The 26,077-nt window shown below is 35.3% G+C and overlaps 1 protein-coding gene across 4 annotated transcripts; it reads left to right on the forward strand.

Annotated features, from left to right (window-relative positions):
- Positions 1-2,676: 2,676 nt before the first annotated feature.
- rspo1 (R-spondin 1) lies at positions 2,677-25,120 on the forward strand. Of its 4 annotated transcripts, none has more exons than XM_053494921.1 (6): positions 2,677-2,716; positions 6,658-7,233; positions 11,040-11,234; positions 13,788-13,931; positions 16,904-17,116; positions 23,348-25,120. In XM_053494921.1, exons 2-6 carry the CDS (start codon positions 7,137-7,139, stop codon positions 23,500-23,502), a joined length of 804 nt encoding a protein of 267 aa, XP_053350896.1. In that variant the 5' UTR covers positions 2,677-2,716; positions 6,658-7,136; the 3' UTR covers positions 23,503-25,120. The 4 variants fall into 4 exon arrangements, with proteins under 4 accessions (XP_053350896.1, XP_053350894.1, XP_053350897.1 ...); XM_053494919.1 differs by lacking the exon at positions 2,677-2,716 and adding an exon at positions 6,087-6,160; XM_053494922.1 differs by lacking the exon at positions 2,677-2,716 and adding an exon at positions 6,087-6,160 and having other exon boundaries at positions 11,043-11,234.
- Positions 25,121-26,077: the final 957 nt, after the last annotated feature.

The raw sequence follows: 26,077 nt of genomic DNA on the forward strand, positions 1-26,077 counted from the left end.
TTAGTTTTTTTTCTTTTGTATTATTAATAGTAATACTTAATATGAATATTGTTTAACATTAGTTACAAAGTAACAGTATTAATCATGTGCAGGAAGTAGCCAAAAATAATTACAAAGACTAACATATAATAACTGCGTGGCATATAACTAACTGTAGCTTTAGTAACATTACTAAACACAAAAGTGTTGTTACAGTATATGTATTGAAAACCTTTGTTATATAACTAAAGTTAACAGAAATAAATCATAATTGTAATAATTAATAATAAAAAAACATACCAGCAATTCAAAATAATTATATTTTAGGGGGTAACCGTGCACTTTCCTAGGCTGCCTATATTATTGGACCACTCAAGGCACTAATTTACATGAGTTCCCTGGAGGTGGATAGGAATGTAGACTATGCACAAAGAGTTTAGTATATGTGGAATACAGACTTCATGAAATTTTGTGATGATGGGCCAGTGGTAAGCCTGTCTGGTGACTGTTGAAAATAGATTGGCAAGTAACACCAGAAGTTCTGGATATGATTCATTTAAATCCACAGAAGCATTCATGGGTTACAGTGACTTGGGATGATTTTAATATAACAGCTTTATTGTTTAGCTCTGTAAAAAATGATAACTATTGACACCTCACCTACAAATGTCATTGTTTGTGACTTAATGTTTACTCTGTCTACAAAGTTTTTTTTGGTTTCAGTATTGTAGGCTGTGAATATACCTTGACCTCGACCAGAATTAATACATTACAGAAAAAAAAAAAATAATATAGACTACAAAAAACTATTATTATTGTCTACACTATTTTTTTTTTTTTTTACTTTTGCGATTGCTTTCATAGCACTGGGTATGAACTTGGGTAATAGACTGGAATGATGAGACTGTTGAGTTCGAATGAGTCACAGCTGATAAACAAATAAATCAAAACTCTACATGTTCATTACAAAATACCAATTCTTTTTGTCACTATTATTTAATTAATGCTGTTGATTTTCAAATTTTGAAGGAAATCACACAATAAGATTTATTGTTATGTCGTCTTATGGTTATAGCACCCCCTATTGATGCATATAAACTTGGTGTTACTTCTATAGAATTATACAAATACAAAACTTTAATCCGTCACACCCGTTTAGGCAGACAAAGAGACCCTTACTAGGCCAAGGAGCAAAACTTTTGTGTTTTGCACTATCTAGTATGTTAGGTACTACTACAACTACCACCACTACCACAAATATGTCTGCTAATTATATTATACAGAAAGATCAAAACAACAACATCAATGAAAAAGAATAATACAGAGACAACTTTCAGCATCCTTGTTCTAAAGAAACACATTTGTATAACCCCATGTCATGCGAGGCTAGTTTATATGAATGCAATTCTGTTGTAAACAGTGCAACCTCAGTAACACTGAGCCAGAGCTCGTTAGAGAACTCTCCTGCTCTTTATTAGCCAATGGCACGCACCCTCGACTAAACACACTGAACCGGTGCTAGGATTTCTCAACAACTCATAGGGAAAGAGGAAATTCATTTGATTATGGGTATGGCCTCTTTGAAGTAGCTCACAAACTTTGAATTATTTTTGACATAGTACAAAATCCAGGTAACAATTTGAAGCCCCTTAATAGGGACTGTTATTTCTGACTTTCCAAGTTTTTTATAATCAATGGCTTTGTCCAAAAATGTACCATACGTTAGCATCATTACCAGACTCAGTTAAAAAATATATATATACTGTGATGAAAACTTACCTAGCTAACACCCAAAAGTCTTGAACCATATGGGAACTTATATGTACAGTCTACAACTATTTTGACAGATACAGTAAACTAATATATATCCTTATCAGCACTGTTTCATCTTTATTGTATTGTAATTTAATTTTGTTGCTTAGGTCTGTAGCTGTAAATTATATTTAAATAAAAGACAAAATGCATGTGTATTAAAATAAAATAAAAATTGAAGCTTTGCTTTCCATATTATTGGCTTGGGTCCAATACAGAGCATGATGGAAAAAGTGTAGTTTTACAACTACAAAAAAAAAAAAAAAATCTAAATTCAGTTATGAGCTCAGTAAAAATAGAGTTTATTTTGCTCAGTCCACCATAGGAACTGTATTCCACTTATGAGATGTTTTATCCCCCCTGTCCTGTGTGCTGTGCATGTGTGTGTGTGTATGTGTGTGCCATAGGGGTGGGGCCAGTTCAGTCTCCCGCATGATAGAATTGCACTAGATAGAGTTGGATGCAAACGCCCAAAGACACACAGACAGAGAGCGAGAGAGAGAGAGAGAGAGAGAGAGAGCAAGAGAGGCACTCCGCACACAGCTGGATGCTGTCCGGCCTTTTAAAAGGGGATTTATGTGGAGATTACTTTAGAATGACTACAGAGAACTGCACAATAAACAAGACCTTTTTAGGGCTGTAAATGCAGCTCAATTGAATTAGGAAATAATTACAAAATATTTATTTTAAAGGTGATCATTTTTTCACATTTGGCTTTTAGATTCTCTTTGGCACATCTTTCTTACTTGATCATGGGGAATATCTGGCAAGCATCTTTTTTTGTGGGGAGGTACAAATAGGTAAAACAGCACTAATGTGAAGTGTTTTGTCCCATTTCAGCGTAAAGAGGTGAAGTATGTCATTTGAAACCTAGTGCGGATATCCACACAGACATCCTGCTTGAGAGTCTTGTAGCACACAGCAGGTATGATGAACCGCAAATTTGTTTTGTCTATCCTGTATGAAATTTTAATTAATATGTAATGTATCAGATTTCTAAAAACAGTGTTTGCTAATTTGTCAAAGTGCCTTCTTATTTACACCCAAGTTAGATGACTGTAACATAGTGTGAATTATTATGATTATGATGATTATGATGATTATTATTATTATTAATAATAATAATTTTAATAATACTAATAATAATTTTAATCATCATAATAATAATAATCATAATAATAAGCTTTGTAATAAAAAATAATCATGTTTTTAAAAGAATAGTGCAATGTTATTAGACTCAATGGTATGTGTGTTTGCCTGTTTTGGAGGTTGTGTGTCAAGTTGAAATATGAGACAGCTTAAATGACTCCATCTGAGACTATTAAATATCCTGTTTGGTTTAGGACATACTCTATAATTTATTCTCCTTTATGAGTTTTGAAAGAGCATGCACATTTAAGGAACAAGAGACTGGGAGCTGAGGATTTATTTTGGCACTATGTACTTGACATTGTTGATCTGCCTGTTGATAAGAAGAGTTGTGAGCTTTATGACAGACTTATAGCATTCACCTTGGTCTCTCACTCTCTGCCCTGACCTCTGTGGTCAGTGTTTAATCTACTACTGTTTAAAGTAAATAAGTGAATTCCGAACAGGGATGTTCTCTTGTGTTAATTTGATCTTGTTTTTACAATGCAGACCGATATTGATTTTTTTCTCACTTTATTTGAGGATGACCTGAAATAATTTTATGTACTGCTATCTTAAATGGGTGGAGGTGAATGCTATGCACTTGACTTTGTAGATGCTGGATTAATTTGTATACTAGCAAAAGCAAATGCAAAGAACCCATAAGCCAAAAAACATTTGCTGAGAATATTTCGGAAAATGTTATTAAACTAAACATTGTTACATTGCTACATGGTTCTTGAAATATCTTACTTTCTATATATTATATGTATTTCTTATATATATATATATATATATATATATATATATATATATATATATATATATATATATATATATATATATATCTTATAATAGTACAACACAAAGGGGTGTGTGCATGCATGCGCTTGTGTGTTCACGTGTGTGTGTGTGTGTGTGTGTGTGTGTGGTATGTGTGTGTGTGTATGTGTGTGGACCTACTGTAAACTGTGATCCACTGGAACGGATCTAATATCTTTAATATTTTAAAAGTTGATTAAAATATTATTAATGGTTATAAAGATAATAAGGATATTTTGATATTATTGTTTATTATACATTTCTTCTTGTAATACTGGCACAGACAGTGTAACAAAGGAAATGTATGAAACAGTTAAATGTATAAAATGAGCACAAAAGTAAAGAATAGTTTATAAACTTATTGATGTTGTTGATTGGAAAGTACAGCACATTTTAAGATAGGTCCTATATTTGCCCATTTTGTGTCATGTAAATCCGGTATGACTTTTAAGTGCCAGTGTGGCCTTTAACTTGTCTTGCTAGTGAGTGGGCATACAACAGACCAGACATCTACTTTGCTTTGTTCTGTGCTTTATTACTGACTGTGTTTATAGCCTGTTTATTGCCCTAGTCTTTTCATGCATTCGCCTCAACTTGCAGCCGAACCTTATGTTCAGTCAATTATGCAGGTCTGTAAGGCTTTGGGTTCTGGAATGGAAAATAATGCACAATGTACACAATGAAAGCAGGGCATACTTCGATCTCTTGGACTTGGATTTTCTTCACCTTCTTCAACTTTCAGAGCCGATATTATTACACAGTAAAAAAAAACCCAGACGATTTGTATGCACTGTAAAAGTCTCTCCCTTGTTTAAGGCTCTGTTTCAATGCTACTTACTGTAAATAATTGATACATTAAAAGGACTTACAAAGCGGGCAATTTAATCTCCTGATTGTTGAATGAAGGGTTTCAGTTGCTAGTCTCGGTTTGTTATTTGGTTGAAAGGAAGCAGTGGGGAAGAACGGGACTCCCATCTATAAAATGTGAAAGCAAAGATAAAAAGAAGTTTTAAGAGCACCTCAATTAGATGACCACTTGTTTTAAGATGCCTTGGTAGTCCTTTCTAAGCTGCCTTATTAGGAGATTATTAATAAAGTAAAGAGTAATTAAAAAATCTACTAATAAAGTAGATTAATATGCATCTCTCTTTCTCATGAACATTTTAAATGATTCTTTTTAAACTTGTTTAAATAAATTAGCCTGACCAGTTGGCTTTTTAGAATTCTGGAAACTATCTTGCATGATGGCTCATCTCTGAAAGTTTCCTTTCTTTTCTGGTTCCAGGGCGATGGCATATCCCAGTGTCAGACATGACACATCTCTCCCAATTAATATCTTCAGCTTAGCTCTCAAACAGCAGGCTCTGGGAGTTTTTGGCTCATGCTAATAAATATGAGGAAGGTGTTGAAGACATGTGTCTAATATTCATCATGAAAGACAAATAAACATTGAAAATACATTCTCTAGGGTAGAGCAGAAGGTAGTGTTGTGAAATTGATAGAAACATAATAGCTTATTCTTAGAGTTCTATTTGTAATGGTTGATGTGGTATTGTATTTTTATACCGGCATGCTTGTCTGTATTGAGCTGAGCGTATCTATGGGTGTACAGTATGTTGGTCGATGTCTCAGCATATGTTAACAATCATATTTTTGGCCACACTATCTGCTTTAGGTGAGAGAAAGGAGATGTGGTTGTCTGGATTGTGTTAAGCACTATTCCACTGGATACACTGTAGGAAGTGACTTGACATTCCACATTCCTATCACTGTAACTTCTATAAAGTGATTAATCAAAACACCTGCAGGTATAGCAATATACTTCAACAGTGTGGCTTGAATCTAGTGTGCCATTCACATGCTAAATGTTCAGTATTCAGTATTGAGCACACCCAGAGTTGAGGATACATTTTTTAGATTAGGTAACCATTGTTACTTGTGGTTCCAATAAACCAGACATCAATGAGGAAAAATGTTTCCTTATATAATTTTATCCTTTGTCAGACACTATATCGCATATTGTAGTTAAACATATTGTAGTCATGCATTCTCATGAATCATTTTCCACAATTAATTTACTTTAAGCACTTTTTAGAAAAAAACAATATCTTTCTTTATTAGAGTCATTATTAAACAAATTAAAACTTTCTCAGTTCACTGATTAATATTGATCAATATTGCTGTATTAAAACATTTTAATGCAGTCTACCTTTATGTATTTTAGTATGCTGAGAACCAGCACATGCTGCTTTTGCTTTCAAAATGATGGTATATCCAGAAGAACCGCAGCCTAATATGGCCCTGCTTTTCAAGATAACTTCAAGGCACAAAGTGTCTCTTCCCCAGTTTCAGACCAGCTATCTGTTTCAACTTGAATTTGAGAGACAGCTTTTCTGAATTTCTGTTCATCTTTCCTAAAGTGAGTTTGGGTCGATTCAATTACTGATTGGTGATGTTTCTGTGTTCAGAGTGAAGAGTATGTTCATACTTCTGTGTACTCATTTGCCCCCCCCCCAAACTATTGAGTAAACATGTTTTTTTTTACACTTGACTTCTTAAAGGGCATTGACCAAAAACTATTTATGACATTTGTTTCTTAGTGCTATGACTGCTAAACTTGAGACATAAATGTTTAATAGGGTTAAGGATGAAAAAAAAGCAGTATCATAAAAATATTATATAAAACTATAGGTTGTAATTTAGATTTAGTTAACAAGATGCAAGCGTCCAAGAATGTAGCCATGTCTGTCATTATTCGTAATTTAGCAGAGACCTTAACAAGTCTCTTTTTCGTGTGTATTATTTTTTTTTTATATTCCAACATAAATAAATTAAGTATTTTAATGTCCATGTCTAATCATTTTTTCTACCCCTCTTCAGCTGCACTCTCATCCACTTCTACCTCTCTCATGGCAGGGCTTGGCACTGACAGACACGTTGTCACACATAGGAGTGCAGAACCTTTCTCCATTTTTTGGCACTCCCCCTCCTCCTCCCAGCATCTCTAATAAGACACATGCTCCTGGGCTGGGCTGTTCACTCACACCAGCCTTTTCTGGCTTCTGCTGCTACGTGCTACTCACTTGTTACAGTTCTGCATGGCTTCATGGATGGAAGAGCTGTGCATTTTCTGCTCACAGATTTATCATCTCTCCATCTATCTCCACACCTGAGCCAAGCACTGCGCTCCCACTTCCCTCTTATCCTTATCCTCTGCATTATGGCTTGTGCTCTAGGTGCGTTTGGTTTTGCAGCTGTATTACTCTCTGTCCAAGGAAGGGAAGTTCGCAGTGGGCAGTAAACAGGTCCACCTGCCTCATCGTGGTAAAGGGGGACACCTCGCCACATTTGTCTGCCTGCAGGGGGAGTGCCAGCACTGCTGGGCAGCAGGGACTATGCATCTGGGACTGCTAATGCTGGTGGTGGTCTTCCTCAGCTCTATGGGTTACAGTGACAGCCTAAAGATCTCCAGAGGAAGGAAACAGAGACACAGTGAGTGTGTTACTGTGTTACTCTCATGTGCTCTTTTTCTCACAGGCGGTCTTTACTGTATGTCTTTTTTTCATTGGTTTTTAGTTCACGTTTAATATGCTTTGCTGGAATGACTGATATATATATATTGTTTTATATATATATATAAATATATAAATATATATTGTTTTGTTTATCAAAAAGTAATGTAAATGGTACCGTAATATAAGATCATAATATATAATGTATAACTGCTATAATCAGCTTTATGTGGTGTCTCTGTCTCTCATCACAAAATAGTGGTTGGCTAGTGGTCCAGCACAGAGGTGCATTTGTTAATATAACTGCAGCTAAATGTAAATATATATTACATTTGTTTATTTTAAACACATATTGTTTGCTCTCAAGGTTAGTTTGAGTTACAGTTTTCCTCTTCAAGGCTCTTGGATTATGTTAAGCTTCATGTAGTTAGTTAGAGTGTGTATCATTCAGTTAAGTGATTTCTGATGTATTATTATGAACTGGACAAACAGAGCTTTTCAACATGCTGTAACATCATAGCTTACAGTATCTGCAAGCACACATAAATAGATCTGACCCCAGTATATTTATGGGTAGCATTTCTGTTTTCAATGATAAATGTTTTATGTCATTAAGCTTTCAGCAAGATCATGTGCAACTGTAGCATTACATTTGTTTGTATAATTGTTAGTGAAATATTATCTCTATCTACCTTGTCTGAGTTTTTGTGTCATATAAAAGGATACTTTTTTAGGACAATTTACATATTGCTAAAAAAAAACACAAATCAATATGTGATATGGTTTGTGTCATTTTTCTGGGGAAAAGGTCAGATATTTTATATAGAGAATAACATCTACGTAAAAGTATAATCCTTGTACAAAATATCAGTGTAGAAACTCTCTCACTAGAGAGTGATAAAGATAATTAAACAATTGTGGTTGGGCAGAAAATAGTCTCGCAGTACAAGTTCTAAAAATAGGCACCGATTTTTGTGACTGGGCAGAAAATAGTCTTGCAATATAAATTCTAAAAATAGGCACAAATTTTTGACTGATTTTTGTGTCTTGTTAATTAGCAACATACTTTCCTGTCAGGATTTTTATGTTACACAGTGTAATGCGAAATTTTTGGATAATAATTTTCTGCATCACTGAAGTGCACAGAGTTATATAAATCATATGCCATATTTTCTCAAGGAGCTTTTAAAACTGACAAGCAAGCGTGCCTGAAATCCATGATGACATTCCAGTGATATTGTTTCATCAATTATATGTAAAAATAGTTTTGAGAACTGCTATTTTATAACATTCTATGCTACCATTTTAGTACTTTTGCTAATCTGCAAAAGTGTAAAACAAAACTGCTACAATTTGCTTGCGGCAAGTTTGCTAATAGTAAAGATTGCAATTGTAATCTTGCATCTGGAAAATTATTTCATACAAAACATCGATGCATTCATCCATCTAGGAACCTCTGAAGTCCAACTTGGGATTGCACTGTAGAGGTTAATGGTGACCATTATATTCCTTCCCATTTTTACAACCGTAAGGATCAAATTAGATTTAAGTTATACATTTGCTTCAAATTATACATAAATCATAAAAACAATATTTTTTTACAAGCCTTATCATGTACCCCAAATGATTTTTGTTCTGGTAAACTTTCACAATTTTAGCCAGCTTTCTACACTAGCTGCATTCCTAAAAAATCGGAAATTTGTGTGTTTTCTGTCCAGAAATGACTTTCAGATCCGTAGCTTACTCAAGATTTCTGTTTTATTTTATCAAGATATTGTGTTATTTAAGAGATACAGTTCATTCAACATCTGCTCATCCATTAACTAGGAAATTTCAGAAAAAGTACAGAGTTGGATTTAATTAAAGATTCATGTTTAATTAAATAAGAGACGTTTAAGGATGAGGCAGAAAAGGTAGCCAAATAGAAACTTTATAATAACAGAGTAAGCTTGCATTTCCAGTCTGCCATGACATGACATACAGTACAAAGGTGTTTGTCTTCCTCTTTCTTTAAATCATGTTAAGCTATGGTATTCCATAAACGCAGTCCAAACAGTGACTTTGCTAAACCGTCTATGGTAGTTCCATATTTGTTGTTTCTCCTGTGAGAGTTTTTTCCCTCCTAGCTCTGAGGGAGGGAAAGGAATGCAGAAAGAAGTATGCTGTTGTGCTTGATGAGGCTCTAGACCAGGAGGGTAAAGGGTCTAGTAGATGTAAATATGTTTAGGGTCATTCTTACAATTTATATCGATTTTTACAATTCTAAAGGTGGAATTTTTAGATATTTTAATAGATGAGCAGTATTGCTTTTTTATTGCTATTTTAGCATACAGTATATTCTGTTGATAACTGGACAATAAATTTGATCTCTGGTGGCTGTTTAGGTGCATGATTTATATTTATGTAATCAATCTTTAGAACACAAAGAGGAACAAGGAGTACTGTATGTCTTACACAGATGTTTCCCTAGAAAATCTCAAAGGTTTTAGCACAATTTATTCATATTTATGTGATTTTATGACTTTATATGCCTTTGCTGTTTTTTATATTATTAGTGAATTGTTAGTACTGGCAGAGGTATGGCTTGCTGCTTCCATGCAACTCCACACCATATTACAGAGTTTATAATGTGTACAGATCCTTTAAAAGGGTTTATTTCTGACACTTTTACCATCTACTTTACCTTTACTAGACAGGCGTTGCAGATGAATTGGCCTGAGAGTGTATCTATTTATAACTGATTTCACATAAAACTACATCAGTGCAGATCATCATGGGTATGACAGTGATTGGCCCAAGAAACAGGATGTGCATTTTATGTAATCATTTATTTATGCTATAAGCTAAAGAGATAAACATTTTGGACCATAATAAAATAGACATAAGAATGCCCGTGACCATGTGCGTGAGGTTTTTGTTTTTGTTCCTGGAATGACAGAAAGAAATATCTAGTGTAATGTCTGAAAAAAAAAAAATAGTGTTTCATGATTTCCTCTCTTCCATAAGCATGCCAGTCTTATTACTGGAATTCGAGTCACTGTGTGTTCTCTCGTAATGGGTGTGATATCAATATCTGATTTGCAATTTACTAGTATGAGATGTCCTTCCAAAAAAGGCCACGCTTCTTTAAAACAATCTGTTCAGTATTTTTGACAGAGTGGTTCAAGTAAATAGTGTAAAGAAACTTTAAACCATGTTGTTTAATTTTATATGATTCTTATGTGTGCTCCAAGTTGAACAAACTGCAGACATTAACATGTGTAATAAGATTAATCTCTGCCAGGTTTATTGCTTTGTTCCCTATAACACCTTTAAGGGAATAGCCAATGTGTTATACTCCCTTAAAAGTGCTTCAGGCCTTGAGGCAGTAAACTTGGCAATGATTAATTTGAATTTATGGAAAGGATAGTCTCTTGAGATGTAACATCTCATTTTCAAGGGGGAACTAAAACACAAAATACAAAACACATACCGACATACAACACTTCATAAAAAAACACACAAGTACAAACAGCTTGCTCACCCAGTCCCACCCACACCCACACCACAAACCAAAAAAACCCAAAAACAAAAACAAGGAAAAATTGTAGACACAAAGATCAGATTATACATCAATTACATCAGCATAATGAGCATTTAAAGCAATTTGTCTTTCAGTTATTTGTACGTTAAAACTTACAAAAGGTACGTTCACATTGAAAACATAAACTATGCTCAAGCAAATGTAAATATAGAAGACTCATCATATCATTTGTGTCACCATTTTCCTCAATGTTTGTGCCCCAGCAGCAAGTACTGAAGTGCCATCAGCATGTTCCAGTGGTTGTGAAACCTGCTCCGAATACAACGGATGCACAAAATGTCGACCACGACTTTTCATCCTCTTGGAAAGAAATGACATCCGTCAGACAGGGGTGTGCCTTGCCACTTGTCCTGTTGGATATTACGGCATTCGAAATCGCGACGTGAACAGGTGTACACGTGAGTATTGGGGTGTTTTTAACATACTGGAGAATCTGTCTCATCTTTACAGGATTAAAATAACATTTAACTTACACTTAAAAAATAGTTAAAGCTTGGCGGAATTAGCAGGAACTAAAAGTCTGATCCAAAGCTTGTGTTTCCTGCCAACTAGAGCTCCACCAGTGGCATTAAATCAGTATGTCTTACTGAGCCAGCGATCTGTTTTCTCTTACTTTGTGGGTGAAAACAGGAATTGGGGAAAGAATCAAAAGCAAAACATTAGTATACTGTTTGACTGTCTCTGTAAGGAAGTCTTCAAGAAAACTTGGCCTGTAAATACAGAGTTCATGCAAGTTCATCAAACTGATAATAAGCTCTTAGATCTCTCTATATGTTTAGAATTTAACCTGGCTAATAGTGTTACAATGAACAGTTACTACTACATAACTTTAATAATATAAAAAGTTACTACTATATAACTTTAATAATAATAACAAAAATAGTAAGAGACCAGATGTCATACATATTCTGTAGATTGTTTTAATAGGATGGAAGGAAAAAAAAGTTACATGGTGTTCCTCATTAACAGATTCATGATAACTCATAAAGAAGAACAAAGAGATCCTAGCCCATATCTAATTCTAAATTGTAGACTATTTTGATGGTCAATTATCGTGAACTGCAGTTTTGGCTCGTTCTATTTTGTGTCTGGAAGAAAATGATGTCTTTTTTCCTTTCTACACTCTTGCATCACATTACTTAATCTATCTCAGATGTGAATTAGCTATTTTCTAAATGGTCATTAAAGGTAATCTACATTCAGACAGTGAAGGGTACTGCCTGGCAGTGTTTGGCTTTAAAGACCACAGCCATGGCCTTTCTCACATTCTACAGTAGATAATCACTTTTCTATAATCCCCCATACCAGGAGGGTCACACAACGGCATTATAAGAATTTCCGTTATCTAACCCATAAAATATACAAGTGGTTAGGATGTGGGATGATATTAGTTTGTATATTAATAGAACCAGTTATATGAAATCCCAAGGACATTTATTTGATCTTTATTTTAGCAGTTGTACTTTAATTTTATCTCACTACTGTAAAAATTATTAAAGTGAAAAATAATAATGGCAATAAAGGTTGTGTATACCAATGGTGTCAAATTTAAAACATCCTGAAAAAGACTCTCTGTTGTACTGAAATCAGTCACATGCTTTCCCTTCATTTCAAACTTTCCTCTTTACATTCACATGTTTAAACTAAATAAAGTCAGCTGCTTGTACTGATTCTTTTTGCTATGGAACTTTAACAAGACGGGTTTTAATGACACAATACATGCTACATTTTTTACCTATGCCCAGCCTCTTCAATCCTCACTGGAAGCTATTTTACTTTGATCAAAAACAATCAAGTGCTTCCAAAATTTTTAGATTGTTTGAGGACCTGAATAAACCATTACGTGACATGGCTAAATAAAACATTGACTCTCCTGAAATTTTAGAATTACATAATAGTAAAGTGTTGGGAAGCACATTCTAGTATTGGTGGTAGATGTCTGTTTTTCATTCCCATTGTGTTCATAATTGGCCTATTTAAAATTGCTTGGATGTTTGACTATAAAGCCTGGGCTTGTAATTAGATGAAAGTACAACGAGCTGAACACACTTCTAATATACAGGATTTTTGAACTGGATTTGTTCAATTCAGCCTTACTAGTTTTTAGAAGGGGATGTTCTTATAAATACTGTAAATGTCTACAAACACCATAAATAACTGCCACCTCCTGTCAACCAGACACACTGTAATTAATGTTGCAACAACAATTCCAAAAACATTTATGGGCTTTTTTCTTTGCCTTAAAGACATTAGGTTCAGAGATCAAAATATAACACTGAGACTTTGGGTCAGAACTTCAGTGTTAATTTCCTAAAATTTACATCTACAGTAGATGTGTTTGAAAAGGTAGAGATCATCTAGATCACCAAATTTTCAACAGATAAAAAATTTGCCTAGGTGTGCCCTTCAGGTTGATTGTTTAATCACTTTATAGCTCTGAATATCTACTCTTGGTTTGAACTGGTTGGCCATGGAAAACAACAAATAATAAAATAAATATTGTGAGAATTGTGAAGAAGAATGATTAGTGATATCACCAACTACAGGGCAAGGGTGAAGGTATCACTTTCCACTGTACAAGGAAGACATTGGGTTCAGAAACATAAAGGACATACAACAAGATGCAAATCACAAATCAATAGGAATAATCGGAAGGTTGCCAAGAAAAAGAAGCGAAAAGTTAAATGGTTTCCCACCAAACATGCCATCTTCAAATCTGGATGTCAGTTTTTTTTATCAAGAATTGAAAGCTGAACCCAAGGTCTTCAGTGTACTGTATACAGTAGTTGAATACTGTTTATTTTGCATCAAGAGGATGGTATATTATACTGTATAATCTATTTCACTCATCATATTGGATAGATTGATAAAGCATTACAGTGTATAATATAAAAACATTCAAATTGCTACACAGTTTTATTTTATGCCATGACTTGATTTCTCAATTTCAGAATGCAAAATAGAAAACTGCGCTGACTGTTTCAGTCGAACTTTTTGTGCAAAATGTAAGGAGGGATTATATTCATACAGTGGCCGGTGTTACCACAGCTGCCCTGAAGGCTTAATCACTGTCAACAATACCATGGAGTGTGTGGGTGAGTCACCCTGTAAATCTTTATAGGCATACTGTATGTACAGTATATACCTATATATGAATTTATCTATTTCCTTTTAAAGTCTGTTATTTAATTAACAGACAGACACAAACATAAAGAGATGAGTTGAAATGAAGTACGGTGGGGGAAATAAGTATTTGATCCCCTACAGATTTTCTAAGTTTGCCTACTGTACTTACAAAGAAATGAAGGGTCTATAATTTTTAACATAGGTTTATGGTAAAGGATTGAGACAGAATATCACCAAAAAATCCAGAAAAAGCACATGATGTTATACATGAAGTTGCATTTCAATGAGGGAAATAAGTATTTGATTCCCTACCAACCAACAATAATTCTGCCTCTCACAGACTGGTTATGTGCTCTTGTGGTACATATTGTAGCGTTTTTACGCCGGAAAGAATGCTGGAAAGACGAGTGAGCTTATTTGCTGCCCAATGCAATGGCTGGGAGTACTTTATTAGGCACACAGCAGGTATGGCATGAGCAGCACCTTCACTCAGGAGCCTACATCCAATTCAGCGTCAGCCTGAACTGGAGCACATTTCACACGTCACACCCCCACACACACAAACAGGAAGCCACTAAGCCACTAACCCAAACACCCTTCCCCATCATGGTGAACACACCGACATCCCCGCAAGGCATGCTGGTCGTCAGCCGCCACCCCGCCCACGCCACACTATATTAATTTAAGAAGGTGATCCTAACAACAATGTGGTATGTGTATAAAAGTCACCTGTCCACAAAATCTCTATCTTCCATTCAAACCTCACCACCATCGGCAAGACCAAAGAGCTGTCAAAGCAAGTCAGGAATAAGATTCTAGACCTGCACAAGGCTGGAATGGGCTACAAGACCATCAGCTAGAAGCTTGGTGAGAAGGAGACAACTGCTGAAGCGATTATTTACAAATGGAAGAAATACAAAATGACCATTAATGGCCCTATATGCAAGATTTCACCTCATGGAGTAAGAATAATCATGAGAAAAAATTAGGGACCAGCCCAGGACTACATGGGAGGAGCTTGTGAATGATCTCAAGGCAGTGAGGAGCACAGTCACCAAACAAACCATTGGTAACACAATACGCCTGCATGGAGTGAAATCCTTCAGCGCAGCAAGGCTTCCCCTCCTCAAGAAGACACATGTACAGACCCGTCTGAGGTTTGCCAATAAACAGAGAAAGATTGGGATAAACTGCTGTGGTCAGATGAGACTAAAATTGAGCTCTTTGTCATCAACTCAACTTGCTGTTTTCGGAGGAAGAAAAATGCTAACCATGACACTAAGAACACCACAGTCCCTACAGTCATGCACGGAGGTGGAAACATTATGCTTTGGGGCATTATGCTAAAGGTTCAGATTGTCTTTGCTGCACTGAGGGTCCAATGAATGAGGCCATGTGTTGTGAAATTTTGGATGAGAACCTCCTGAAGATGGGTTGTGGATGGGTCTTCCAGCATGAAAATCACCCCAAACATGCTGCCAAGGCAACTAAGGAGTGGCTCAAGAATAAGCACATTAAGATCATGGAGTGGTCTAGCCAGTCTTTAGACTTTAATCCAATAGAAAATTTACGGACAGAGCTGTAACTTTGAGTTGCCAAGCAACAGGCAAGAAACCTTAAACATTTATTGTAGAGAAAATCTGTAAAAATAGGGGATCAAAATGCATCCCAAGATGTGTGCAAATCTGGTAAACAACTACAAGAAACATCTTCCCACTGTGCTTTCCAGCAAGGGTTTCTCTACCAAGTACTAGGTCATGTTTTGCTTGGGGATCAAATACTTATTTCCCTCATTAAATTGCAACTTAATTCATAACATTTGTATCATGTGCTTTTTTTTTTTTTTGGGATTTTTGGTTGATATTCTGTCTCTATCCTTTACCATAAACCTATGATACAAATCATAGACCCTTCATTTCTTTGTAGGTGGGCAAACTTCTGGAAAATCTGTAGGGGATCAAATACTTATTTTCCCCACTGTACATATTTAACCATACAGTTATTTCAATCTCACAAAATTAAAACAGATATTCTGTCCCCAAAATGTTATAAATTATAGCTTTCAATTTATAGGGGTGACAAATTTAACAGCAGTAGATATAGGATTAGTTTCATATGAGAGGAATTTGATACTGAGTGACATTTAAGAAATGAAATTTAAAACATGAGGAAGGTAGACATGGATGTTAGGAAAGTACACAGAATGAAATTCACTTGGGATTCTCCAGCTTGCCTTATTTTATAATATCACTTTTCCTTCACTGCAAAGCAATCATGGTATTGGCAAAAGAGGATGCCTGGTGGAATACTCTGTTCTTCTTTGTTTTTTCCTGTGCTTTCTCAATCACCAGCAAATGGAACTTTGGAGGGAGTCCTGCTGGATGATAAGGGCTTTATTGATTTGTTCTGAAAATTGTTCTGTCACAAGCAAGCAAGCCCAGTGCTAATAGTATTACTTTTAGAGACTGAGCTCTGGCTCTCCCAAGATGCTTGGCTTTTGCTTGGAGATCTTTAATACCTAAGGTAACATTTTGGCATCAGCTGTGGTGTCTTATCTTAATCAATACTCATGAAAACCTCAATAAGAACAAATGTTCAAATTTAGTCTGCAATTGAAAACAGCTGAGAATACATGGAAGTCCTAACTACAGCCTGGCATTGTATCATAAGTTTGAAGGAAAATGAAACCTGCCGCAAATAATCATAACAATTTCTCGTGTTTAGTGAAGAGAAATCAGACTATGAGTGTTCCTGGATATCACCAATCTGAATTTCTGCCATGAAGTCTTTAGAGTTTACTGATATGTTATCCTCTATATTTGTTAGAAAACCCCTGACCTGGAGCTTAGGCATTGAGTCAACCTAATGTTGGAGCAAAAAAATGTTTGCCTTTCAGGAACAAGGAATATATGATTCACTTTTTCTTTGTTATTCAATTTAGTGCGATGTGAGTTGGGTGAGTGGAGTGCATGGGGCCCCTGCATGAAGAAAAACAAAACATGTGGTTTCAAAAAAGGCAGCCAAAGCCGTAGGAGGGAGCCTACACAGCCCCCTAGTCCGGCTACAGTCGGTGGCTCTGCATCGCTTTCTCCCTGCATTGCTGAGACAGAGACGCAGAAATGCAGCGTGCTGAAGAGGATCCCCTGTGGAAAAGGTAAGCTAGCAGTAGACACCAGAGCACTTCAAACAACATGATAACTTTCACAAATATGAAGACATGAATATGACTTGGGTATACTTAAGACTGAGCCTTGGCTTGCCTAATTAAAGCAAATATTTGCTTTCTGAAACTGTAAGAAAGTTTAGATGTATATCAGCTAGCTCTCAGCACGTGCAATCATGGCCACCTCCCTAAGGGCCCACAAGTATCCCAAGCAAAACTCCTTTTCTATAAAATGGGATACGGTAATATAATATTTTTACACACTGGAACCTGGGCACAGCATTCATAAACTAATTCAAATCTGTAAATATAATGAATATAAGCAGTGAGCTAACTGCAACCCAAATGAAGATCCTTTTAAGATAAGATTGTTTTTATAATTTTCTTTTTACTGTTTTCATAAAGCACTAAAGTTAGCTGCAATATCTATATAAATAAAAGAAAGATTTTGTTTGTGCATTGGTGAAAACTTGCTCTTTTAATGACATCTTTACATTTCATATATTGGAAAACCAAGTCTCAGAAAACGTTCTGTCTGTATGTCTGTCTGTCTGCTTGTCTGTCTGTCCGGTTGCCTGTTTGTATGTCTGTAAGTCTGTCTTGCCAGATATTTACAGTATCACAGCATCACGCAAACTGGCTGCACAGAAACTTTGCCAGTTCTTACATATTTGCCTGAAGTTAAACCTGCACCATAAATGAAATTAAAATCTAAAGCTAAGGTGTTTACAAGTTATGAGCACTTTTGTGCCAGATTATAAACCACAAGTTTCGACAGCGTACTGAGCATGTGTGAAACTGTGGGCACGTCTTAAAACGAGTGCTAGACAGAGTTTAATGAAACTTTTTTAGTACTTAGATATCTGCCTGAAGTTTAACCTGCACCATAAGTAAAATCAAAATGTTGAGTAAAACGCTGAATGAATCTTTATCTCATTTACCTTTTCAATTTCTCGTCTGTGATTCACTCTGATTACTGAACAGTGAGTGTATTTGTAAAATAAGAAAACAAGGCATAAGATACTTAACCTTTCAAAATTTGTTTGTATTATAAAGTTAGGCAAATTCTAACTATTTTTACTAACTATTTAACCATCTACTTCCAGTAGTATAAAAGCATTGTTTAATGTAACTTATTCCTCAATTTACATTTCCTGCATTTCAGAATCATTACCAGTCAAATGTTTGGACCCACCATCTTACTCCATGGTCTTTCTTGATTTTAATTTTTTTCTACACTGTAAAACTATTCTAAAAGTCTAAAATAGTCTCCCTTGAATGAGGTAATGTTGAGATGTGTCTGCTACTTATGGCCTTTATAATGGCTCTAATCTGAGATGCAGTAAATTGGTGTTTCTTTAAGGCTGGTCACTTTAAATGAACGTCTCTGCAGCAAAGGTAAGTTTTGGTTTTACTTTCTTGGGAAGGTCAGCATGAGAGTCTTCATCATGGATTTTGATGGGTTTTGCAAATGCACCTGACAATACTGTTTTTGAAAGAACTATTCCAGAAAGGCTGACCTTTATGTTTTGAAATAACAACTTTATTATTTTTGTTAATGTTGTTGCTTAATCACAAATTCCATATATGTTATATTATAGTTTTGAAATCTTCAGTATTGCTCTAGAATGTAAATAATAAAACTTGTGTCCAAATTTTTGACTGGTATTGTATTTTATATTCATTATAAATGATAATTTATATATTTAATAAATAAATTAAAATTATAAAATTTAATTAAAATTATATTATTTTATAATTAAAAACAAATTTATATATTTTATAATTGAATTAATTATATTAGAAGTAGATCAGGAATCAAGATTTTTTTTTTTTTACTGTGAATTTATATGAAAGATACCCTATTTATTTGGTCTGTTTGCTATAGTAACATCAACAACATGCCAATGCTATACGTCAGCGCGTTTAAAGAAGTTGCTCTGATGTTTTTAAATTGGACCCTTTATCACTCATAAATTTTGCCTGACTATTTATTAACACATAACACACTAGACTGCAGCGATACATACATTTCTTATCCTTTTTTTTTTTTTTTTTTTGTCGGCTAAGAAGCATGTTCTTCTTCAGGGGAGAAGTGAGCTCGATGCTGTACCGGATATGACAGCTCCATGTGAGAAATGAAAGGCAAATTTACACTGCATGACACCCTCCTTGTGGAAAGAATTTCAATCTTGGGTCCATAAGCATAATTAACAGTGAAATAATATAAATTACCCTATAAAAGTGTTACAATGCCTGCCAGATTTCTAAACTTGGTAACTACTTGTCGGAAAGTGAGTGGTAAGAGACAGGTCCATGCTGCTCAGATAGGGCTTGACATGTGCAAAGCATTTGTCTGCAGTTATTCTTAAAGTGATGTTAACTTGTGATAAGTTGGAGCTGTTTCTGTAATTTTCCTTTCCCATTTGTAGCTTTTTTAACCCAGATTTCTGGTGTGGATATGGGAAAAATCATGCTGTTCCATCAATTAATGCGTAGATTTTTTTTTTTTTTTTTTGGGGTGTGTGTGTGTGTAAATGTGCACCATGTGTTAAATTAGCAAGGCTGTGAATACAGCTGCTGCAATTGGCTGACATGGTTGCTGTAAAAAGGGGCAGCTCTTGTATAACATCAGTGATTTACTGGTCTGCAGATCTCACGCTTTGTGTCGATTTGGCTAAGCACTCACTCTTTTCCCTCCCTTTCCTGTAGCTTAATAAATAGGTTTGCACGAAAACAGAATTTGCTGACCGAGTCATTGCCTTTGTCAGGCACTAGTGTTTAGGTTGGATTGAGGGGAGCTGTAATCATTGCTGTCATAAATAAATAGAGCCGCATTAGTGCTTCAACAGAGGTGAGCTAATGACTGTCCTACATGCTGAGTCTGAGGCTAGGATTCCACTCCCGCTTAGTGATGGGGGCCTTCTCTTTTTAAACTCATGTTAGCCCACAAATAATCATTATCCATCTCTAAAAAAAAAAACATGTTGGGAACTTATTGCCACTAAATTCCTTTCGTGAGTGGAAGTGTTTTCCTTAGCGTCAGCATCATGAAACCATATAAAAGTTATGCAAAAACCAAAAAAACATACATGCATAGAACTCGGGTTAACAAATTTGCGGGTTAACAAATTTGCTAACAAATTTGTTAACAAATAATAATCACACACAATGCCTTACTGTTTAGTTATGTGCCTGTTCTTTTTTCTACAATGATGAGTAACTCAAATTAATATAGATTATGCTGCAAGTGTTAACTCCATTAAAATGTTAAATGTTTTGTATTGTATTGCCACAACAAGACTTTAAAAAAAACCTGACTAGACTACAAGAGTATGAAACCACTCTAACATTCCATGAAATTCTTATGAGACACCAAAGGTTATCATTAAAAAAATAAAAGATATTTAAGTAGATGTGCAGTGAATACAGTACAATGTTTTTGCATGATTTGTGAAAACACAGTGTTGGCAACTTGAGTCCACAAGTTATGTCAATATTTATATGGGAATAGTCACATGCGTTCAGAATGGGTTAAGCACCTGCTTAAGTCGACTTTCTGAGTGCACCTTTGAGATTATGAAAATAATCTGCCAAAGTTTCCTTAAGTAAAAGCATCTGTGACAGGACTGTTCAATAGGTTGTAGAACATTGCCTCTAAACTTTTAAACCTAAAAGAAGAATAAATACAGATGAAAACAGAAAATAGTTTGTCTTTGATATAAATATATAAATAAATATATATAAATATTTATGTATATATATATATATATATATATATATATATATATACAGTATAGTTTGGTCACAAGTTTGGACACAAAGGTCAGCTGTTCTCGAACAGTTCTTACAAAAACACCATTGTCAAGTGCATTTGCAAAACCCATAACCCTCATGAAGCTGTAGCATCCATGAAACATCCATGAATTTGGCCCTTACCACTGCTGCAGGGGAGAAAAGTTACATTTCGAGTTACCAGCCTCAAAAATCACCAATTAACAGCACCTCAGATTATATATTTGATTTTTTAAATAAAAATGATAACCGCAATCACTCAAACCACCCTATCCTTCAAATATTTGATTTGATAATACACACAAGCTGACAGACACAGGTTTAAATGGATGTTTAGGGTACGTTTGCACACCCGTGACTTGTTTTAGTGTAATTAGTGTCTGTGTATATATAGCCAATGAGTTTTTGAGCTCTTGAAAGACCCATGCACATTCAGCGCAGGATAGACTTGGCTAAATGCTGAGTCATAGGGAAGGCTAAAGTAAGTACTGCCAAAAGATCTTAAAGAGAAGGTATTTGAATGTTATAAATCAGGAAAAAGAAAAGTAAGATATTAAAAGATTAAAAAGTAAATCTTAAAAAACAAGTGGAAAATGATGGTTTCTGTTGACACAAAGCCACAGTCAGGTGGACCAGAAAATATTTTAGCCACAACTGCCAGGAAAATTGTTTGTGATGCAAAGAAAACCCACAAGCAACTTTAGCTGAAATACAGTATAGGCTTCTCCACAAAAAAAAAGGAGGTACCGATGGTAAAGATATCCAAACTTTTTCTAACTAACTGTGCTTTCCTCGCACAGTAAACCTCATGTTTTGATACATTTTGGATAACTACAGGAGATGCTGTAGTAAAATGGAAATAAACCCACAGTACCAAATTTAGTTTGTAATTAGATACCTGCTGTCAAAACATCTGTAATGTGCCTGCAGTGCAGTAGAAATGAAAACTTTAAATGTGTTTATTTCTCCCATTTCACTTTTGGGCTATTAGATGAATTTAAGGTTCTATAATATTACTTGAAGATTAAATACATGCAGAAGAGGAAAAAAAGTCAGTTCGGGGAAGAATCTAGTGTTAAAATCTAATGCATACTAAAGAGTGCACAAATGCAAACTTTGAACATGTAAAGGGCTTTCTCACGTATGTCTATCCATATAGGGTCTCATGTGTTATAGGTATTTAATAAAGCACAGCTCTGGAATAATGAAATGATTTAAATATACAGTACACATGCCCCAACATCCTAAATACTTAGAGAACAGTTGACGATTAAATACAACTTATTTTTGAGTATGTAAAATAATATCTTAAAATTATGCCAGAATGAAACATGAATGTCGGGCCATTCCCTGACCTAGAAATAGAATCGTTTTATATGTATATCTTGCATATATAGTATACAGTATGTTTGAAATTAAAGAAGGACTTCTTGCTCACCCTGTGTAATGGTTTTGTGAAAACTATTCCCCACCACCAAAGTTAGCAGACTGCTATCAAGACACAGAACAGACAAAGGTTTTTTTTTTGGCTGCGTGCAATATATGGCCTTAAGATGAAAAGTACACCGGGTTGAGGAATACAGAGTGGCTGTAAGGCTCGTCATCAAACATGGAGCAAATGCTCTCCAGCAACATATGAGTGTTGATTTGGTTTCCAGGGAACATCTAGAATCACAACACCAATTTTATAACAAACATCAGTCAGCACAGAGGCAGTGACTTCCCTTTACAGTAGTGCTGGCGAGGCTTTACTTCTTTCCCAGTGTATTTTAACATATTGTGATTGAAATGATTCCCGCATCCTAACCAGCCTGGTTTACATGTTATATTGTCATATGAGACCACGTCTATATGTTTATCTTCTAAGCTTCATAATAACATTTTAATATATATTCTAAGCTAAGTAATAACATTTAAAAAAAGAATTAAACCACTGCTGAATATCCTGCGTTATCATAATCGGGCCTTCAATCTGCATCTTTTCACATTCATACTTGGTGTTATTTCCCTTTTTGACCCCATGACTCTGAAAGCCTTTCTAATGGATGTTTGGACTGATGAAGTGGTTATGCACTTAAAATAAGTGACAGATGCATACACACACAAAAGCTTTGTTGAAAGAGAGTGTTATACAAAGGGCTGTTCGGAAAGCAGCTCACCTCTAGTGCAGGGTGTTAGGGTGTCAGGTTCTTGATTATTATTTTCTGGGCCACAGTTATGACTTATAGGCTGCTGCTGTATGTCTGCTGTCAACTTCAAACTGTGCTGTCTTGCATCATACTGGTATTTAGAAACTCTTGTGCATGCTTTATTTAGAAACAAAGTTGATTTAAGAAAAAGAAATGTCCAATAATTAGACTAATGCTTGGCTAATAATAGTTGCTTTAAATTAATGTTAAAAAACTTTTTTTGGCTTGTTTCATTCAGGAGACAAAGGGACAATGTCTAAGAACCAAGGAACATTAAATGGCAAAAACCGGGGTCGGGACTCAAGGGAAAATAATAAAGGAGGAGGAAAGAGGAGAAAGGGCCAAAGTCAAACTACTACTGCGCCATCAATGACAACTAGCACCATCACTTGACCTGACAGTGGCATCTGATGGGCTGGAAGATGTAAAGAAGATGGTCCACCCTGAAAGGCTGCTGAGTGTTACTTAATTGTGACACTGTCAGACTAATTTTGAAAAGGAATTATAATGCTGCTGCACATTCATAAAAATGCTCAATGGGAACTGGAGGATTGCTGCAATAAGTTACAAAGTGTGTACTGTTTATGTTAGACATAATGAAAAGATGTTTCTTTGTGCAATTGGAAGCACTTTGAAAGACTGCCCTTATGAATGATCATTCTTTGTAAAATTTGTTTTTTTGAGTGAAATGCTTTGTATGTCCCACTTTTATATTCGACTAAAAACTTCTACACCTACATTATGAAAGACACATCAAACGAGCTGTTACCTCCATAAGCTGACTCATACACATTTAAACCACGTTAACCTGTTGACCTTTCCAAATCTTAAATTGGTTCATTTTCTCATGTTGGCTCTGCTTTATTTTGGTGAAAGGTACTAATCAAAAGCAGGAACTGATACATTCTTAATATTTCTATTGTATAATGAAACCGAAGCAAATCACTGGAACTAATTTTGTTTTTATAACTTTGTTTAAGACTTTAAAAAAAAGTTTTTGCTTTTTTTTTGGACAAAATGATTCAAATCATAAAAATATGATGTCTAACAGCAGAACAAACCTAATTCTTGGTTTCTTAGGCAACAATCCATTTATCATTTTTTTACTTTTAGCTGTCTATGTATAACAAAAGGCTGATCAAAGAGAACAATAATCCACACAAGTAAAATAATGAATGTATATTTTATTTGGCAGCGAGCAGTGCACTATGATAGACTAACCAGACAGGAAGATGAATGAATCCTGTGTGAATGATCAGAAGGTTTTGTGAGGAATTGCATTGACCATACACCTACATTGGGTAAGACTATGGTACTTGTGTAAGTGTTTGCGTGCATTTATGTGTGCATCATGAGAGAGAGAGAGAAAGAGAGAGAGAGAGAGGGGAGAGGAGAGAGACGCAAGAGTGCAGGCAATATGAACATTGTACTAGCACATTATTTCACACATATTTTCGCACTAGCCTTTACACACAGTACAGCAATCTACATATCACATCTCTCATCAGTTATTATACAGTACATATCTTAGCAACAGGTTCAGCTATATTTAGCAAATAATCCATACTGTTCAGAATTATACAGCACTATCAGAGAAGGCAATGCTCTAGCACATAAGTGATGCATTTCTACTTACACTGACAGTTTTTGTAATAAACTTTTGACACAAGAATACTCGCTTCTTTAGTAGATATTGAGCATGGACATTCCTGATGTCGTGTCTTACTGAAATTGTCTGCTTCAGTATATGTCGATAATGATTACTTAATACAACATTATTACAATATACTTTATGTTATTGTATATCTTATTATTTGAAATTTCTGCATAAAATAAAATCGAAATATTACACTTTGCAAGATCACAGCCTTCAAGCCTACTCATTTGGCCACATTCAGATCCAGGTTCCTTCTTATTATACAGTATTCTGGATGGTTTTTGTTATATTTTTTAATATTATAATTTCAACAACTGTAACTTTGTACTACATTTCATGTACATATAAATCAAAATGCAGGTTGATCCATGATCAACATAATTATAACGAGCCATGTTTTATTAAAGCATTCCATCAGAGATTGTACTTCTGCATTTCCTCATGTTTTTATTTTATGAATGGCAACCAGGGTGGTGGAGCAGTGCGTCCAACTGATACATTATCACATTAAGCTCTGAGGATTTGTGTTTCCAGGGCTTGAACCTGAGCAGTAGGCCACCATCTTGGGAGGTGTGTATGTGCGTGCTGTATTAATACAACGCAGTGGTTGTGGATTGGAATGTACTGCACTAGTTGGCGTTGCTGCAAAAGCTGTAAAAGTAAAGACAAATAAAAACTAATGATGTGTCATCGCCAGGGGGCTGCGCCTGCGCCCTGCAATCTCGACAGCCGTTTCTCATTATGCAGGGGAGGGCAGGGCAACGGTAGAGAGTTCAACGTAAATTACACTTTCATTCCCCTTCCTGACCATAAATTCTTGACTCAACTCCGTGGGATGCAACTTTCCCTCCAAATCACCCTATCTTGCTGTCGTTTTCACTTCTCTCACGTTCCTTCACGTCTCCTTCTCTTATCCTTCTAGTTCTTTTTTTTTATTTTTCCGCTATAGTTGAGTGATGGTACAACTGGTGAGGTGCCTGTCCAGGATGGACTGTACTGACAAAACTTTGTGTTATTTATTTTAATAATGCCGACATTTTAATGTTATTGTTCCCTTTAGGGTAAATAAAGGTACACACACTGTACAGCAACCTTTTCCAAGAAGTTACTCTTTAATAATCTACAGTTACTTTAAATTTAAATGAATTGTTTGTCATAATTACAATTTTACATTGAAGTGCAATGTTAAGTGATCATGGTACGTGAACAGATCGTTGTACATGGTCTACTGTCCTCAACAATTTATTCTTTTCTATCCAAAGTAACTTATAATTCAAACAGGATGCAACCAAGAAAGATTATGGGTCTTGC

This window comes from Clarias gariepinus, chromosome 4 (genome assembly GCF_024256425.1).
Source record: "Clarias gariepinus isolate MV-2021 ecotype Netherlands chromosome 4, CGAR_prim_01v2, whole genome shotgun sequence".
Lineage (NCBI taxonomy): Eukaryota > Metazoa > Chordata > Actinopteri > Siluriformes > Clariidae > Clarias > Clarias gariepinus.